The 18497-nt window shown below is 50.6% G+C and overlaps 1 protein-coding gene across 7 annotated transcripts in view; it reads right to left on the bottom strand.

The window, feature by feature from the left end:
• The window catches only part of CIB4 (calcium and integrin binding family member 4), a 50583-nt gene extending 41588 nt beyond the window's left edge, over positions 1-8995 (bottom strand). For 5 of the 7 annotated variants that reach the window (XR_013349540.1, XR_013349539.1, XM_077843826.1 and 2 more), the window contains exons 1-3: positions 8857-8995; positions 8373-8407; positions 1459-1555 (exon numbers count right to left, since the gene is read on the bottom strand). Coding sequence is in view for 5 of the 7 variants with exons in the window: in XM_077843826.1 (XP_077699952.1) it covers positions 1459-1555; positions 8373-8407; positions 8857-8910 (186 nt within the window). In the remaining 2 variants the exon portion in view is untranslated. The remainder of the gene's footprint in view (positions 1-1458; positions 1556-8372; positions 8408-8856) is intronic. The other 2 variants (XM_077843827.1, XM_077843823.1) reach the window with 1 other exon arrangement.
• Positions 8996-18497: the final 9502 nt, after the last annotated feature.

Here is an 18497-nt window from a genome sequence, read left to right as displayed (position 1 = left end):
TTTTGTGTCTGGCACAGGCACATTCTCCAATTATTTCTCCTTTGAGATATCAGTCATTTCTTCTCCAAGACCCCAGCTCCCAGCTACCCATCCTACTCCCCCCTTCACACCCCTTCTTATTCCTTTATCTTCTCTGCCTCCATCGCAAGCCCCTGGCTCTGTGCTCTTTCTCTGTCTCTGCCCAAAACAAGGCCCATCACTTTGGAGAGGCCACATCGCCCTAGTTGAACGTGTGCGCCTTCCACCTGTGCCCTCTCCCTTATGACCTCCTTCCCACCACCCGCTCCATGCAGGTCCCTAGCCCTCTTCCAAGAGGGTGCCCACCTTGTTCCAGACAGAAGAGAAGATGGCTTCCCATTGCACAATGACAAATTCAAACCCTTATCCTGCTGAGATCAGAATGAAACGTCGGGAAGCCTGACACCACCACGATTTGTTGACCTACATTGCCTCTCTCTACGCACTGCACACATTTTAGTAAAAAATCTTAGAATTGATTGGGGAGCCCTTTTATGGTACACCTCTGCGCTCATCCCGGTGCTTTGGAGAAAGGGCAGGGCCTATTCAGAGCAGGAACAAAAAAACTCAAGGATGGTCCTTAAAAGGTTGGGAGTGGAGGGCACTGATAGCTCACGTCAGCACAGCCAGTGGAGTGCAGGAAGCCTTGGGGAGCACACGGAAACAACTCCCAGCCACCCTCAGTGCCCCACCTATTTCACAGATGGAAGAAGGCAGGTTGAGATGATAGTACCTGAGCTCTGAGTCCTGCTCCTGGCTTCTCAGGGAAGAAACTGAGAAGGTTCTTAGTTCTTCTAGAAAAACCCTAGTCTACTGAGGCAGCCTGAGCAGAAGAGAAGGGCTGAGGAGGGGGCTAGGCACCCGGCCAGCGGAGGCACCCTGGCTTCCCCAAGGCCCATATGGTTGTGCAGAGCCTCCTGACCTTTCCCATTTCTCTGGTTTGGGGCATAAAGCATAGCAGAGAGCTGGCTGGTGCAGGGTCCTCTGGGTGGGGGGTGTGGGGTCAGGTAAATGGTCCCAGGAAGCTGGTGCTGGGCCATAAGCTGAAGCTCAAAAGGGAATCATAGGCAGGACCCTGGAGACTCAGCCAACAGGGCCAGTGGGAGCCTTAGTGAAGCCTGCCACCTTCACGGATGGTGAGACCTGGAGCAAGACACATTGCCTCGGGACACTTTGGCCTCTGCCCTGCGAAATGGTGACAGTCCTCACAGCCTGTCCTGCCTCCAGGGCTGATGCATGGATGGAGTGAGGCCAGACATGTGTGTGAGAAGTGCTGAGAAGCCATGCCTTGCTGGGCCCCATGCCTGGTGGTCCACAGCCCCTCTGGAAAGGCTGCCACCAGACCGCCCCAAGGCCAGAGGGGCCGCCCCTCCCCCAGTGTCCTCAGCCCCTTCATGGACCCCAGTGGCACACCCCACCCCGCCCCCATGCTGCACTCACCCTCAGGGCTGGCAGGGAGCTGACCTGGTCTGTGGTCAGTGTTGCCTCCTTGTAGTACTTCCCAGGGGGACAGAGCTTCAGGAAGGTGTCGTGGATGCTAAGGAGAGAAGCATAATGAGCTGGGGACGGCAGACCACATGGCCCTTTCCTGCCAGCCTCTCCAGAGGAAGGGGACTTCGGACTGAGTGACATAGTAAAGGCAGTTAGACATCATCCCACTCTTCTAGAAACATCCTTGAGGACTCCATTGTGCCCAGCACACAGTGGAGTGGGGGGAGGTGCAAAGATGAGCCGGGTGTGAAGAAAGGTATGTAAGTGTGCTCTATGGCATGGAATACACTCCACAAGTGTTATAGAATGTCAGAGCTTCAAGGGACATCTGTGGTCCCTCAGTCCAGCCCCTCACTTGCAGATAGAGAAGCCAACGTGGCCCCGGGGAAGCCAGAGTGCCACCCCAGGCCATCTGCCCAGCCCTGCCCTTGGCCCTAAGAAAAGAGGTCACACGCTGGGTGTGGCTGAGCCGGGATTAGAGCCCGGCTGCCAGCAGCCAGCAGACCACAGGCCCCTCTCGCCCACAGCCCAGCCCCACAGACCGCAGGACTACGCAACCTGCCTATCTCCCCACCATCAGTGTTCGTGTTGTAGACCCACATGGTCATGGAGGCTTTGCTTGTGAGGGAGAGACGGAGTGTGAAGTGGCTGTGTGATCGTGTGGGGGGAGAGGGCAGGAGCCCCAGGCTCCCCTCACAAATACATGAGGATTAAACAAGAGGAAGCCTATAAACCTCAGCACTGTGCTTCCCCCACCGTCCAACCTCTCAGCTCAGCTCAGTGCTAGGAGGCACACATCTGGCCAAGCTAATTCACACTCAGGAGTGAGTGACTAACAGCCCCTCACTGTCGTTTGCAGGGTGTGAGGTCTTTTAACCCAAATGAATCTCTGATTGGTGGGAGTTGGGGACAGGTGACTCAGTGAAGAATTCAGAGGGTGATTTTATAAGTGGAGATTTGGAGGTAGAGAGGGAGGGGCTCCCCCTCCCAGGCCCCCTCCCAGGGCCTGTGCCTCAGTTTCTCTGGCCATGGTAAATGGAGATCCAATACCAGGAGAACTCAGAGCCATGAACGGCTCCCCATCTAGCCCCTCATGTTTTCACAGCTCAGAGACTGAGAAAATGTCCCCTGGATCCCGGCTGTGGGAGAGCAACGAGGATATCAGCTGTGTCCGAGTTCCTATTCTGTCTTTCTACCTCCTGCCCGGGCCCTCCTCTGCTCTGTCTGGTGCATCCCACCCTCTTGCCCTCTGGCTTCCTGATGCCTCCAGATGCCCTTGGCTCAAGGGAGGTACCCGCTGGAGACTGGAGGTGGTGAGAGAGCTGGGTGGGGAACTGTCCCTCCCTCCCCCTTCCACCCTAGGTACTCAGGGCCATGTCTGTCTGAGCCCTGGCTTCCACAGCTCCCGCTCTCTACTGGGCACCTCAGGCTTGCGGGGCAGTCCCTCAGCCTCTGAGCACACTCCCTTTGCTATAAAGGCCCTTCAAAGGCCCCCGCTGAGTGTCCTGCCTGTCACCCCCTTCCTGCTGGAATGCTGCCAGAACTGTCAGGGGGACCCATGTGGACCCTCTAGTTGTGTGACCCAGGCAAGCTGCTTGACCTCTCTGAGCAGAGACACCTGGGCTCCAATCCTGACTCTGCCCAACGGGGAGATAATCTCCATCCCTGGCTCTATGCTGACGCATGAGAGGGGCCTGGAAACAGGAGCCAGAGTGGTGCATGGCTAGTGGGGAAGGACAGGCTCCATCAGCCTCGTAAGGGGCCCTGGACTGTCACCAGAGACTGCTCTGACACCAAGTTGGGGGGAGAGCTGAGAAGCAGGTCATGGAGTGGGTGAGGGGAAACGTTCCCCAGGAAAGTATGGAGGGCACTGAAGAGCACAGAGGGGGAAAGGCAGGCCATGGGCCCTGGAGTGCGGGGAGGGCTGCGGCCCCAGTCAAAAGGAGCATTTGATCATTGTCGTCCTTAGAATTGCTGGCCTGAGGTGAGAAAGAGCAGACTGACTTTCAGTAAGGTGCGCTGAGTTTGAAGACTTCTCTGAGGCCTGGGCACCCTGGTGGCTCATTAGGTGAACGGCTCCCTTTGGTTCAGGACATCTGGGGTCCAGGATCAAGTCCCTCATCGGGGTCCCCACAGGAAGCCTGCTTCTCCCACTGCCTATGTCTCTGCCTCTCTCTGCGAGTCTCTCATGAATAAATAAATAAAATCTTTTTAAAAAAATAAAAATAAAAAGCCAAAAAGGAAATCCCTGAGGCCCTGCACCGTGCGGCCACCCAGAGCAGAGCCTCCTGCTCCCCTGGCCCCCCCGTGGTTCCCCAGTGGGAGCAGCCTGCGGCCAGCTGTCAACTCTCACAGATATTTTTCACCTAACCTGCATGACAGACTTGCAAGGAAGGAGCCATCATCTCTCCTTTACACATGAAACCGAGGCTCAAGGAGGTAAAATAACTTGCTTCAGGTCCCATGGTGGTACAGGTTAAATCCAGAGCTGCAGACACTGAAGCTCTTCACCGCCCCCTCCAGCCCCCGGGGAGCCCAGAGAAGGAAGGTGTCAGGAGCACCCCTGGGGGGACCAGGTAACTGCCACTGCCTTCCTCTCTTATTTACCAAGACTACGCGCTGGATGCGCTCAAGCACGTTTTCTCCTTGATTTTTCCAACATTCCTGTGGGACAGGTGTAGGAGTGGTGATTTCTAAAGAAGGGTAAACTGAGGCTCAAGGAGCTTAAAGGGTGTGCCCAAGGTCTTAGAGGTTGAGAGAGAGTGGGGGCCGAACCCCACACCAGGCTCTGCAGGCTGCGCTGCGCACCCTTAAAGGATCCTCCCCCACCCAGGTGTGAGCCTGTCAGCCCCGCCCCCTTGGAGAGCTTTCTGGGGAGGGGTGTGGTGGGGAGGGCCTTGCCGGGACTTCATGCCTTCCCAGGCCACCGAGTGGGTGGGCTGCCCGCAGATGAATCGTGGCTGCATCTCGGCTGCCACAAAATGTTCTCCTCCTCCAAATATGGATCAGCCGGCTCTAAATGGAACTCTGAATTAATCACTAATGGACTCAAGAGTCAAAGCCATTTGAAAAACTCACACATTCAGCCTGCCAGAAATCAAGGAGCCTGTGCTGTGGCTCCACCCCCCCCCCCCCCCCCCCGCCTCACCCCAGACAAGGGGAGGGAGGGCTGAGGCCCGGAGACAGGGAGGCCAGCCCTGCAGCTCATGCTCTGGGGGACCTTGGACCTGCCATATCCCCTCTTGTGCCTCAGTTTCCTCTCTGTAAAATGAGAGACTTGGTGACCTCCACTGCCCCCTCTGGTTCAGGCATCCTATGACTATTTCTGTACCCTTCTCTGCACCCTTGCCTCTGAAGCCCTATTTAGTGATGGTCAACTGGGTCCCACATTGGGGAGCCTGTGAAAGTACCCTGTACCCACCCCTAGAGACTCTCATTCAAGGCCAGGGTGGCGGCAGGACCTCTATGTTCTATGAGCTTCCAGGCTCCTGTGTTCCTGGTAGGATGGACAACACAGCTCCAGTGCCAGCTTCCATTTCTACTCCTTTCTTCCGGGCTCAGGTCCCTGGGCCCTGGGGTCAATAGTCCTTTGCCCTACAGTACAGCCTGCAGGTATTTTATAAATAGCCCTATCTCTAGCCTGAAAAGGTAGCTTTTATGATCTGCTCCTTTCAAGCTGTGTGGCTTGGGCAAACCGCTTCATTTTCCTGAGCCAGTCTCCTCATTTGCAAAAAAAAAAAAAAAAGGGGGGGGGGGAGGCGGATAATAAAAGCATGAAAATAATAGCTTGCCCACAGTCAGCACTGATCCACACACCCACTGATGCCTCTGACCTCTTTTTGATCATTTTCTTTTTAAATTTATTTATTCATGATAGTCACACGGAGAGAGAGAGAGAGGCAGAGACACAGGCAGAGGGAGAAGCAGGCTCCAAGCACCGGGAGCCCGATGTGGGATTCGATCCTGGGTCTCCAGGATCGCGTCCTGGGCCAAAGGCAGGCGCCAAACTGCTGCGCCACCCAGGGATCCCTTTGATCATTTAATCGTCCTAATAACAACCATGTGAGGTTAGGTTCCAGTACTTTTATCTCAGGCTTTTTATAAGTGTGGGAACAGGCTCAGCAAAGAAATTCACCCACGGTCACGCAGCGAGAAGTAGCAGAGCCCAGCCTCAAACCCAAGCCTTTGGCTTGAAGAGAGCAAGCTTGTAACCACTGTGCCTGCTGACCTGCTGGTGCTCCAAGAGGACCAAGTGCTAATGGCCAGGATGAGGCCTGGAGGCTGGAAAAGGCTGGGACCTCAGGGGTGCTGAGAGGAAAGAGTGGCCCTCATGGCTGGGTCAGCCTATGGCAGGGGCTAGGGACAAAGGTCCAGGCTCCCCACGCAGACAGACCTACCTACAGCCCGAGATGGTGACCAGAGTAGTCCCTGAGCAGTCAGATACAGAGCAGTCAGCTCAGACTGAGTCAGGCCTACCTGGGCTCCAACCATGGAAGTCTAAAGGAAACCACATGTGCCCCTCTGGGTCAGGCCCCAGACACCGAGTCCTCAGCTGTGGCTGCAGATGAGGACCTGGAAGGGCCTTTGCACTGAGCCCAAAGGGACATCTGGAAGTCAAGGGCTTCTCGTGGAGCAATTTGATCAGAAGTCAGGGAGGATTGACTTGGAGCTGAGGCCGAAAGGGACTTTGCTCTTTAAAAGACCAACAAGCCATGAAAGAAAATCCCCACAGGCAAGAAATTTAGGGTGGACAGACCCCTTCTTGGAGAGCCCAGCCAAGGCAGCCTGGGATTGGGAAGGGGCTGGCTCTAAAACCAGAGTCTGTCACATGTGGTCTGCCCCTCCGGGGGTGCGTCATCTGCAGATCTAGTGACCAGGCCCTTGTGTTTTATGCAGGTCACAGATAAGAAGGTGGGAAAGTAAAAAAAAAAAAAAAGATGGGAAAGTATTAGATGAGGGCAGAGCCACCCTCATCCAGAGGTTACTTGTGTCTATTAGTCTCTTGGATACTTTTTCCAACTGGACTGATCTCTCCAACTGCACCGTCATCCAGGCTGTATTTCTTTGTCACATTAATAGGAAAATCACAGCACGTCTTCAGAGGCCACATAGGACAATTGTCCAAAAGTGACGGGGTTTAGTCTAGCCCAAATTGGCCACTCTCTCCCACAAGCACTACGTGCCATCAGCTCCCTAAACCACTGCAAGTGCCACTGGGTGTCCATTTCAAAGCTGCCCCTTTACTTTGCAGACAAGGCCATGCTACCACCGATGTTGTCAGTGGCCCAGGTCTCCTCCAAGAAGCTAACCTATGGAGCGCCTGGGTGGCTCAGATGGTTAAGCATCTGCCTTTGGCTCAGGTTGTGATCTCCAGGTCCCGGGATTGAGCCCCACGTCAGGCTCCCAGCTCAGTGGGGAGTCTGCTTCTCCTCCCTCTTCCTCTATTCTGCTCATCTGCACCCTCACCCCTGCACCCTCACCCTCACCGTCTGTTTCAAATGAATAAATAAAAAATCTTTTTTAAAAAGAAGCTAACCTATGACCAGCGTGCGGTGTGTGTGTCCTTCCAGACATGTTCTCTTTGCGTGTGTATGTGTATGCACATAGAAACTTTTATTTTACAAAAAAAGGAAGTATCCTGTATATACCAGTCTAGTTTACCAAAATAACACAGTTTATTAATTTGTTATAATGGAGCACATCCTCCAAAAGCTTCCTCAGACAAGATGCAAAAGAGGTCATTTTAAAAAATAATTTGCAAAAAAATAAATGAAAAAAATAAAAAATGATTTGCAAGTCAAAAAAGTTACTTCACTTTCACTCTTGATTAATAGTTTAGCTATGACTTAATTCTAGATTGGGATTTTTTTATCATTATGGTTTTGGAGGTCTTTAGCCCCTGTCTTCCAAGTCCCAAACCATTCTGATTCCCAGTCCTCTGTATATCTTTTGTTTTAGTTTTTGTTTTCTCTTTGGAAGCATTTAGCATCTTCTCATTATCTCTGGTGTTCTGAAATGTTATGATGGCATGGTTTAGCACAGGTTTTTCAGTTTTCTCTTCAAATATCTAGTGTCTCTCAGCTTCTAATTCATACCTAACAAGTGAGGCTGGCAAAAGCCAACAGGGGCTCATCCCCGCTTATCATGGGGCCTGGTGGCCCTGAGGCAAGAGCCTGTCTGCTCGACTCTGTCCAGTTGGGCTCCCGTCTTCTGATGGGCCTGGAAAGGGGTTCCGAGCGGATGGCAGGGCAAGAGAAGGAATCATAGAAGACTTTCAGTCACCCTTTCTGGACCTGGACACACCATGCCGTTCATTCCCTCTGCAATCCCATGAAGAGGGCATCTGTGGCCTCTCACACTGCATGACACCACTTGTCTTTGGCCCAGAGCCTTCCCTGCTGGACAATAACCTACATGACAACAGGCACTGTGGACTCTTCCCCGATATGTTCCCAGGGCCCTTGCAATGTCTGACACATAGTAGGCCCGGAAAAGAGGCTTGGAGAGGGAGCTAGGTCTTAGAGCACATCCAGGTTTACCCAGCCAGCTTCAAACCTGTTTCCTAAGTCCTTCCTCCATTCCCCCATCCCCCTAAGAAGCCTCATCCACTTCTGTGATTCTGTGAAGAAATCCTGCCTTGGATCCCCTAGTGGCTTAATGCCTGAGGTTTTGCTCAACTTGGCTTTTGGGCTCTCCCAGCTGGGGTCTGTGCCAGTCTCATTTCCAGGGTCTCTGCCTGCCCTGTGCCAGTCTCATTTCCAGGGCTCTACAGTGCTGAGTGAGGACCACACTCAGGAACCAGAATGAGATGTACCAGGACGAGAGCTCAGCTCAAGGGCAGGGAAAGGGGCCCCTCTACTCACCACAGGATTTCATTTCTGGTCAGGAAGGTCAGAGCCTACAAAAAAGCACAGAGAGGTGACCTGCCCACTGCGAACAGCCCTGCTTTGGCTCTCCTGGGGAGTGGGGAATTTGAGGGACTGGGGAGGAGATGGCCATTCTCTTATCCCACAGCTTGCACAATGCAGGCACCCCAGTACTCGGCCGTGGATCCCCCCAGTGGTTGGAAGAGGAGCAGAGGGTGCCCTCCCTCCCTCCCTCCCCAGGCTTTGACAGCTTTAGGAAGGAGCATGCTGTCACAGACTGGGAGAGAGGATTGAAATCAAGCCTCAGGCCCTGGGCTTTGGAGCCAGAGACAGATGGGGGAGGAGGCCTCAGAGGACTGGTCTGCCTCTTGCTGATGCAGGTTTAGCAAAGGCAACAGCTTCCACGACCCTTCCACTCATCCCACCTGCCTCAGGAAGCTCCCCCCAGTTTTGCCCAGAACATCCTGCCTCATCCACCCACCTGGTATTCTTCAAGGTCCTCACAATGCATCTGGTGCCTCAAACATTGCCCCATGCTGACCCCACCCTGCTCTCTGCCTGCAGGAGAACCTCAGCCCCAAGGGCTGAGTACATGAGGAGACCTGGTGATCCAGTTGCCATGGTAGCCTACATTCCACCTTCTGCCCATTCTACTTGAGCCTCTGAGTGGGCAAAGAAGCAGATTCTTTTGGCTCCCAAGGCTAATTGGGAACCTATTGTGCCCCAATACACAAGCAGCAATCAGAAAGGCAACCCAATAGCAGGGTTAAGGATCATCCTGTTGGCTCAAGAGTCACCCTGCTGGGGTTCAAATCCCAGCTCTGTCACATTCTGACAAGACACATAATCTTGGACAAGTTACTCAACCTCTCTGGATCTTAATTTCCTCATCTGTAAAATGAGGGTGTGGGATTGTTGTGAGGATTATCTGAGTAATACATGTAACAGTGTTGGCCTATGATAGGTGCTCAATAAGGTGAGTTGGCTATTAGAACCCTATCCCAAACACTGTGCCAGGTTTGGGGACGCAGTGATGAGTAAGCAGAGACTCTAACCTCAAGAAGTGACCAAAAGAGTGCAGAAAAAGGCATTCGCCCCATCAGCCAGGGTCCCCGCAGGAACAGAGGGCACATTCAGATCAGGATAACTTGAAGAAGTCCTAGTAGCCCACAATGGCAAGGTCAAGGTGTGGGGAGACCACCCCAGGAGACCGCAGAATCTGTGTAACTGTGTAACTGCAGAGCTGTGACCAGTCCTGGCCCAACACACATAGAATAAATACCCCAGCATAACTCTCTCTTCTTCCTCTGCTCTCCTGTGAGGACAAAGAGCAGGGTAAAGAGTGAATCCGCGAAGACAGAGAAGTCCAGCACGAGCCATCAATGCTACAGACCAGGAGGGTCCTCCCCAAACCATGTGCCCTGCCCCTGCGTCTGTATGCTCACCCTCCCTGCCACCCTCAGTCTCCTGGTTGAAGCCCATGTCTTTCCACACACTCTCCTAGGTAAATATCCCAGGGACTTTCTGATAGAGTTAATTTATATCCCCAGAAATGCGACTGCTCATTTTTCCTCATTGATCAACCACAGAGACAGAGCCTGATGGAAGAAATCCAGGATTTACTTGGGGACACAGATAGGGTGGCCACAGTGTGCCATGTACTTGCCTTGACCCTGGGAGAGATGAGTGAGTGGTTTCAGCCCGCAAGAAACAAATACTTGCTACACACACACACACACACACACACACACACACACCAAGGGAGATTGAGCAGATATGACCAGAGGGTTAACAGTACAGAATTATGGGGGTTCAGGAGTGGAAACATTGCTGGGCAGGCCATCTAGGCAGCAGCAGTTATGTGGTTGTTACTAAGTCATGGTTAAGAACATAAGCAATCTGCACCGCCTTAGGTGGGCCATGAAACTTCTAAGCTTCAGGTCCCTCATCTGTAAAATGGGAACAATAAATCCCCACTTTATAGGAGGATTGCAAGGATACAATTAAATGATAGGTCTATAAAACTTTTACTTAGCAAGGCACCTGGTGCATAACGAGTGCTCAGTAAAGGGTAAATAATATTATTACTTTTAAAAGTTGGGCCTGGAAAAAGGGTAGGATTTTTTAGCAGGCAATGTCAGTCATTAAATCCCATCTTCTGGTAAGCCCTCTGTGCTCCTACTCTCATTTAATTGAGCAGCTTCTCTCTGCCAAGAGTGTGTGTGAGGTGGGCAGGGGGTGGCTCCGCCGTTCTGGGGAAGGCATATGTGGGTGCGGCCCAGCGATGCTGAGGGGTCACTCAGCCAGCCAGCAGGCAAGTGGGGATCTGCAGCGTGGCAGTTGGCGGCCTAGGGATTCCCATCTCGCAGGGCAGGAGGCTAGTGAGCCACAGAATCACACCCTGAAAGGCTGCTTCCTTCTCAAGCCTGGCTCAGTACCACCCCCCACCCCGCCCCGTGACAGCAAGGTGCAAGTGGCAGCATGGCACTGGCTGGTGTGTCCTTTAACACCTGTTTGACACTTGCTAAATGGAGAAAAACAAACTAGAAAACAGTCCTGCTACTCAGAGCTTTTAGCTATGTACTCAACCACTGTTTATCGAGCTCGGCTGTGGAGATCGTGAAGAAGACGGGCCCTGCCTGCGTGGAGCCAGGCACGCGTAGGAAAAACACCATCCCCTAGATAGTGATGGCACTGTGAAGACATAGAGCAAGGACAGGGGGTGTGTTGGAGAGGCCCCCCGGGGAGGCACCCTTTGAGCAGAGGCCTGAGTGCCAGGGAGAGGTGAGCCAGTCCAGAGCAGTTTGCTGAGCCTGGGAGACAACAGCCTCCAGCTACACTTAAATAGCACATTGGTTTTTGTTCTATTTGTTTACATGGTACATTCCTGTTTGAAAATGATGCAGGTTTGCCATTTATAACTGTGATATAAAGCTTCCTTTATAAATATATTTAATTAAAAGAAATAGGAGCCCATTTAAAGAAAAGTATTAAATAAATAATCATACAGGTGGTAAAGGAACATGCCAGAAATCACAAAGGTCTTTCTGTGTCTCTGTGTCCCTGACTCTGTCTCTTTCTCTCTCTCTCTCTCTCTCTCTCTCACACACACACACACACACAAACAACATTTGCAAACTCTACCCTCCTCTCTCCTTTACTTTTCATCCCTTAAGTCGTCCCTAAAATGCTGCACACCCTCACCCCCTACGCAAACTCTGCCATTTCTTCCTACAGAGGATTTTCACTGGTTCCTACAAATAACAATAGAAACAATGTCACCTTACATTTGCATATCCCTCTGTAATTCCAAAATACTTTTCTGTGTACCACCTCATTTGCCCAATCAAGAAATAGAAGCCTATGTTCCTTTAAAAAAAAAGGGGGGAGAAGAGAATTCCCCCAAACTCATCCCACCTTCAGTACACTAACCAATCAGCATCCCCACCTGCCTCCAGCCTGTTGAAATTCAGACTCCTCTCCAGCTGGGGTTTTGAAAGGGGTGTGATTGAACAAGAGAGCAGGCCCAGGCCTGCCCAGGCTGTTCTCTGTCCTTTATTTCCAAGGTTTGTCACTGCACAAACCCTCCAAACTGTCCTCAGGGGATGGAACGTGTTCTTTGCAAAGTTTCTGTCACCTTGAAGTGAATTCTGCAGATTTTAAACTGGCAACCCCTGGTCTAACCTTGATTTAGATATTTCTTAAAATCCAAAGGGGGCTGAAAAGGAAACGGTATCCAGAATATATAAAGAACTCTTACAACTCAACAACAAAAAGACACATAACCAACTAACCAATGGACAAAGGATCTGAATAGATATTTCTCCAAAAAAGACACACAAATGGCCAATGACTATATGAAAAGAAGCTCAATGTCATTAGCCATCAGGGAGGTGCAAGTCAAAACCACCGTGAGATACCACTGCCCGTCCACTAGGATGGCCAAAACCAAAAGATATTAGGTGTCAGGGAGGCTGTAGAGAAACTAGAATCCTCATATGCTGCTGGTGGGAATGTTAAATGGTACAGCCACTGTGAGAAAGAGTTTGACACGTCCTCAAACTGTTAAGCAGAGTTACCATGTGACACAGCAATTCCACTCCAGGCTATGTGCCTAAGAGAAATCAAAACACTTGTCCACATGAAAACGTGTACATGAACGTTCGTAGCAGCTGTCTTCATAATAGCCAAAAACTGGAGACAGCCCAAATGTTCATCAACTGACAAATGTGTAGATAAAACGTGGTATATCCGTACAATGGAGCATTAACTGGCAATAAAAATAAATGAAATATTGATAGTACAACATGGATGAAGCTTAACAACATTCTACTAAATGAGGGGAGCTAGTCATCAGAGGCACATATTATATGATTCCACTTACATGAAATGTCCAGAATAGACAGATACATAGATGCAAAAAGTAGATTAGTGATTTTCAGGAGCCAGGGGGAGGGGAAATGGGGTGGGGGGCAATTTACTGCTAATGAGTAAGGGGTTTCTTTTTGGGTTGGTGAAAATATTCTAAAATTGGATAGTGGTGATGTTTGTACAACTCTGAATATAGTAAGAAATATCAAGTGGTTCACTTTAAGATTGAACAGTGGAATATGTCAATTGTATCTTAATAAAGCAGTTATTAAAAACAATTTCAAGGAGTGTTGATGCCCCAACCTAGTGACTGGCACATAGCGGGCCCACCATATATATTGTGTGAGGAGCACATAAATGAGATTATATTTTTAAATAGTTTCAGATCTGTTTCCTCAGCCTGTGAGTCTTTTAGCCCAGAGGGTCCCACCCACTGTGGTTACTCAGTGGTAGGGCAAGGGTAGATCTTGCTGGAGCAGGTCATTGTCCAGCTTTGAACATCAACTAGATTTTTTTTAAAGATTTATTTATTTATTCATGAGAGTCAGAGAGATTGGCAGAGACATGGGCAGAGGGAGAAGCAGGCTCCCTGCTTTGAGCCTGATGTAGGACTCCATCCTGGGACCTTGGGATCATGCCCTGAGCCAAAGGCAGATGCTCAACCAGGAGTTGAGCCACCCCTGGGTGCTGAGCCACCCAGGCATCTCCCACTAGATTTTTGTTTGAGTTCCCAGCAACCAAGCAGAGTGGAAAGCCACCCTTTGTCTGGAAAAAGGATTTTCTAAATTCCTTTGTTGTGGCAAGAGGCAGGCCTAGGGATTTAGATCCTGGACTCAGTAGAGGCATCCTCAAGCAGGAAGAGAGGAAAAAGAAGGAAGGTTTACCCTCCTGGTCTTGAGGACAAAGAGAATGGAGAAGATAGCGAGGAAGTCAGACCGTCATGAGCTCCCTACTTCAGGATGAAGGTGCAGGGGTGTTTAGAAATGTCCCTGGGACCGGAGAGTCCTGGGAGCTTGAGTCATGCTTCCCTGAGCTCATTGATCATGGAGTGGGGTGGGGGAGGGAATCTGACACCTCTAGAAGTCTGTCTGATGTTCAGCCCATTTCCAGTATAGTGCAGAACAAAGTTGGCTGGGGAGGCATGACCAACGCAGGACTCCTGGCCTCCCTGGCCATGCAGAAGTTCTCATGTGAGAACTTCCTCTCCCAGGGAGAGGATTGAAGAGATGGAGAAAGACCCAGCAAAGGCCTAGCCAGGATGAAGAGCCCAATAAGGTACATTTCCAGGGACAAATGGGACACCACAACTCTCATAGTACATGTCAACACATTTCCCAGAAGGCCAGGTCATGCCTTGTGGAACTCCAGTAGAAATCCATATATCTCCACATGTCCAGGGGAGCCCCCTCATGCACCCAAGATACTGACGTGGGGTAGAGAAGTGGGTACACCTGAAATTCTGAATAGTGGCATAGAGGGGACTAGCTCATCCAAAGAGACTATTTAAACCAGTTCTTTCATTTTCTATTTACATTGCCCTGGGAGGACTAGGATTGTGATGGGTAATGGATCTAGAAACAGAGTGAATCTTGAGTAGGTGGAAGATTACAATGGGAAATAAATCATTCAACTTTGAAGACACTGAAATATTATTAATGGAAAGTTTAGGGGTGGAAGCTTGAGCAGATTCAAGCAGTTCCAGAGAATAAACTCTCTTCCCTTTGCACACACTCAGAAAAGACTCCACAGCCAGGCCAGGAGGAGAATGCTGAAGTATGAGCAGCTGGAGGGACCAGGGAAGCCATGGAGAGCTCTAACCTAAGGAAGGCTGATCCAGCTGGCCCTAGTGATTATCACCGGATGAGTCTGCTCACTGACAGCAAGGGGGAGGAAGAAGAGGGATCCCGGCCTGCCTTACACACCCACTGCCTTCAAGTGAGATGGCTGCTCCTTATACCACACATCCCCTTCCTTTGTTGTACCAGTCCTACCTAGGACCAACTCAAGGGCACTTTTCCTGCCTCTGTGTCTGCCTTCCAGGGGGGAGGTAGAAATGAGCCTATGTTTGGAGGAAACTGAGCCTCCTGACAGATGAGTAGGGATCCCCAGGCAGTGGTAGGAAGGAGGTAGATATAACGAAGAGCAAAATAAGTCTGATCCTGGAATTAGCACAGACTTCACAGGTTAAAGGCATCACCAGCCACAAGACTCCCATTGCTTCAGACACCAGCCACCACTTCTGGGGTTCCCAAGCTTCCTGTATGTCTGACCAAAGAGCCACTATCCCCTCATATTTGATAATTCCCTAAAGCAACTCATAGGACTCAAGAAAGCACTGTACTGATGAAGTGTGGTCACAAATCAGGACCAGCCAAATAAAGAGACATCTCTTAGTGTGAGTCTCAAAGAATCTCATGTGCGAAGCATCTGTGTTCTTAGGACTCACCACCTTCCTGGACCATTAACTTGTCACACAAATGCGAGAGAGCTCACCTGAGCCTCAGTCAAGAGCTTTTCTTAGGGTTTCATGATCTAAACATGATTGATGGAATTGTTGGTCATGTGGTTCAACTTACTTTCCAACTCCTCTACCCTTCTCAGAGGTCAGACTGACATCACCTGTCTCAAAATCCCAACCCTCTGAATCACATGGTTGGTTCTTCCGGTGTGGCCTGCCCCTGTCCTGAGTCATCTGATTAGTACGAACTCTGTAATGGTCTGAGTGGCCCCCCATGAATAATGAACACAGGCCCCCTGTGAATAATGAAGACACTCTTATTGCTTGGGAAATTCCCCAAATGAAGAGGTCACTTTCATGAGCCAGGGGACATAAGTCACCCACATTCTTCATTATACAACACTAGGAAATCTGGGGTGGGGATGGGGTACAGTTAGAAAAATAAAGATCCTTTCCTCTCCCTGAGAAGGGTGAAATTTATTTGGGGGTTAAAAAGATTCACCCAGGGGAACAGTGTGGACAGATAATATCTTGAAACTTAAATCTTTGTGTTCTTTTCCACCTTCTCATAAAAGACTTTTTTTTTTTTTCTTTAGTCTTCCATTCACATTGCCTGGGGACAAAGTAGAGTTGTTGTAGCAGAGGAAAAAGCTAAAAGCAGCCACTGTTCCTTTTTTTATTAACAAATCAAACTTTGGAAAATCCAAGGGAAGGCTGAGGAAAGCCAGGTCCAGAGTCTATAACAGAAGGACAGAGGAGAAGCATCATGGTACCAGGGACACAGAGCAAGGATCTCCCGAATAGGAGCACCGCCACTGTCGCCTGGAGAGCCCCAAGCCGGCAGGCAGACCCTTTGCTAACTTTTGGGGGAACACCACTCATGACTAGGGGAGAAGCAGTTCTATGGGAGCACCACTCACTGTGGGGCAGGGTGATCTATCAAAGATCCAGCCTGGCCCCATAGGACGAGAGCTTGTTTTTCAAAGATCTGCTGAGCCCAGGAGGACAGACACCTCCCCCATCTCCACTTTCAATGGCTCTGGACTCCAAGAAATCCCAGAAAAGAGAGTAGGGGCCTCAACACTGAGAGGGCAGAGGACTGGTGGGGGTGGGATGGAGGAGCCCCAGCACCATCGCTGGATGGATGTGGGTGGGTAGTGGTGCTCCCACCTCTTTGTAACTTGTATAAGATGTCCTGGGGCCCCAGGTCCTGCCTTGACTCCCACGGAACTACTGCAGGGAAGGGTGTCCCTGAGCTTGGTTGGTCTCCAGCTGTTGCCTCAAGGATTCTTACACTTTCTGCCTCAGGACTTCTCTACCAAGAAGCTCCCTCAGTCTGTGGGTGAGCACAGCCCAGAAGTTCAGGTGACACTCCTGCGTATTAAAGCCCACCAGTGGGGGGTGGGAGCTGGTGGAGAATGGCTCCCATGCCTGTACTTCTGGGTGACAGCTCTGGGAGGGGTTCTGTGGCTTCTCAGCAAGTCCCAGTGAGACCCTGGGCCTTCAAGACAGAGGCCATCTGGACACACTCACCTTGCCGGGCTTTTTGTCTCTGCAGTCCCTCACCCCTGCTTCCTACAGCTGGCTCACGAATAAACCACCTACACAAACGTCCTGGTTTCTATATTGCTTCCAGCTTTCTTGTGACCCCTCCCTAGGCCTCCCATGGTATTGTCAAGGAGCCTGGGGTTGGGGTTGGAGGGGGGGTAGTTGGTACATTGCCCTGATTGGAGTAGCTCTGAATTTTTAGTTCTAAATTTCCATAGACAAACCTTAAAGATCATCTCTTTGGATTCTTTCATTTTATAGATGAGTAGGCTCAGAGCCAGAGAGGAAATCTGTCCATGATCCCATGGGGAGAGGATGGGTCTGGAAATCTGCTCCTCCCTGGTCTCCTCCCTGGTCTCCTCCCCAGCAACAGCAGGCCTCTAAGAGCTGCTTGCCGGAGGTCACTGAATTGATTCAATGAGATCCTATCTGTGAAAATGCCTTGTAAACTGTGAAGCATTATACAAATGCTATTTGTCATGATTTGTGCCAAACCTGGGACTAGAACCCAGATCTGCTGGCTCCCCAGCCAGTGTGCTAAGTCTGACAACAAGAAGACTGCATTAGACTGTTTAGAATTCCTCGTTTTTATAGTCACACTCCAGGACGCTTGCTAGCTAGAAACCCCACATCCCAGCTGACCTCTCTCTGCTCTACACTCCCTGTGTCGCTTTCTGCTGGGGAGGTGGGGGTGGAGGGCAGTCGGCTGTCCTTGCTAGTCTTTTTACTCACTTACTCAAAAAAGTATTTGCGAATCTGCTAAGATGTTCCAGGCACCTTGCTAGTGCTGGTGCTGGGGACAGAGTGGTAACCAAGACAAACAGCCCCTGGCCTCAAGTTGATCAGAGCTCAGTAGGAGAGAAACCTCAATAATCACCTGATTCATAGTTTATTCCGATGTGCTGAGTTCTATTATACAATGATAGAGAGCTCACAGGGACACCTAACCAACTCTGGGGGTCAAGGAAGCTCCTACGAGGAGGCAACATTGAGCTGAGACCTGAAGGATGAAACAGGAGAAAAGCAGATAGGAAAGGCGAAGCTGTTTCCTGGCAGGAGAAGAGCATGCATGAAGCTCTCCCCCCATTTCCCCCACCTCCATCCCAGGTGCTGGCAGAACCAGAAGGCCCTCAGGATGGAATGTGCCAAGGGCAACAGTCAGGTAAGCTGAGCCTGGGAGGAAGGTTTAGGGTAGAACACGGAGGGTGGTAGTTGAGGGTTTACCTTCAAAACTTTTTTAAAAGTAATGGGATGTCATTGAACGATGTTATGCAGAGAAATGACATAATCGGATTTTTGTTTTCAAGAGATCACTCTGCTATCTGATGGCTGGTGAACATGCTGGAAGGAGACCAGCATGGCTTTGGGAAGGAATGTGAGGAGACTACTGAATACCCGAGGGGAGGGGAGCAGGCCTGGGACAGGGCTGTGGTGGCAAGGAGAGGACTAGATGATGTCATGTGACATTTTAAGGTGGAGTCAGCAATGTGAGTGACTGGAGGTGGGAGGGGAGGGAGTGGCAATCGTCAATGTGACCTTCTGGCCTCAGACATAAGCAGCAGGTAGATGGAGGGGATGTGTCTTCCTGAGCTGGGAGCCTAGGGCAGGGACAGACTCCAGAGGAAAAACAAAATTTTGGACATGTGGAGTTTCTGTGCAATAGACAATGTGGTGATAACAAATGGCAGTTACGTGGGACTGAGAACTCAGAACAGAGCCCTGGGCTCGAGACAGCATCTGAAAAT

Source organism: Canis aureus, chromosome 12 (genome assembly GCF_053574225.1).
Source record: "Canis aureus isolate CA01 chromosome 12, VMU_Caureus_v.1.0, whole genome shotgun sequence".
Lineage (NCBI taxonomy): Eukaryota > Metazoa > Chordata > Mammalia > Carnivora > Canidae > Canis > Canis aureus.
The sequence above is the reverse complement of the archived record's forward strand: the minus strand, read 5'-3'. Positions and strand labels throughout refer to the sequence as shown.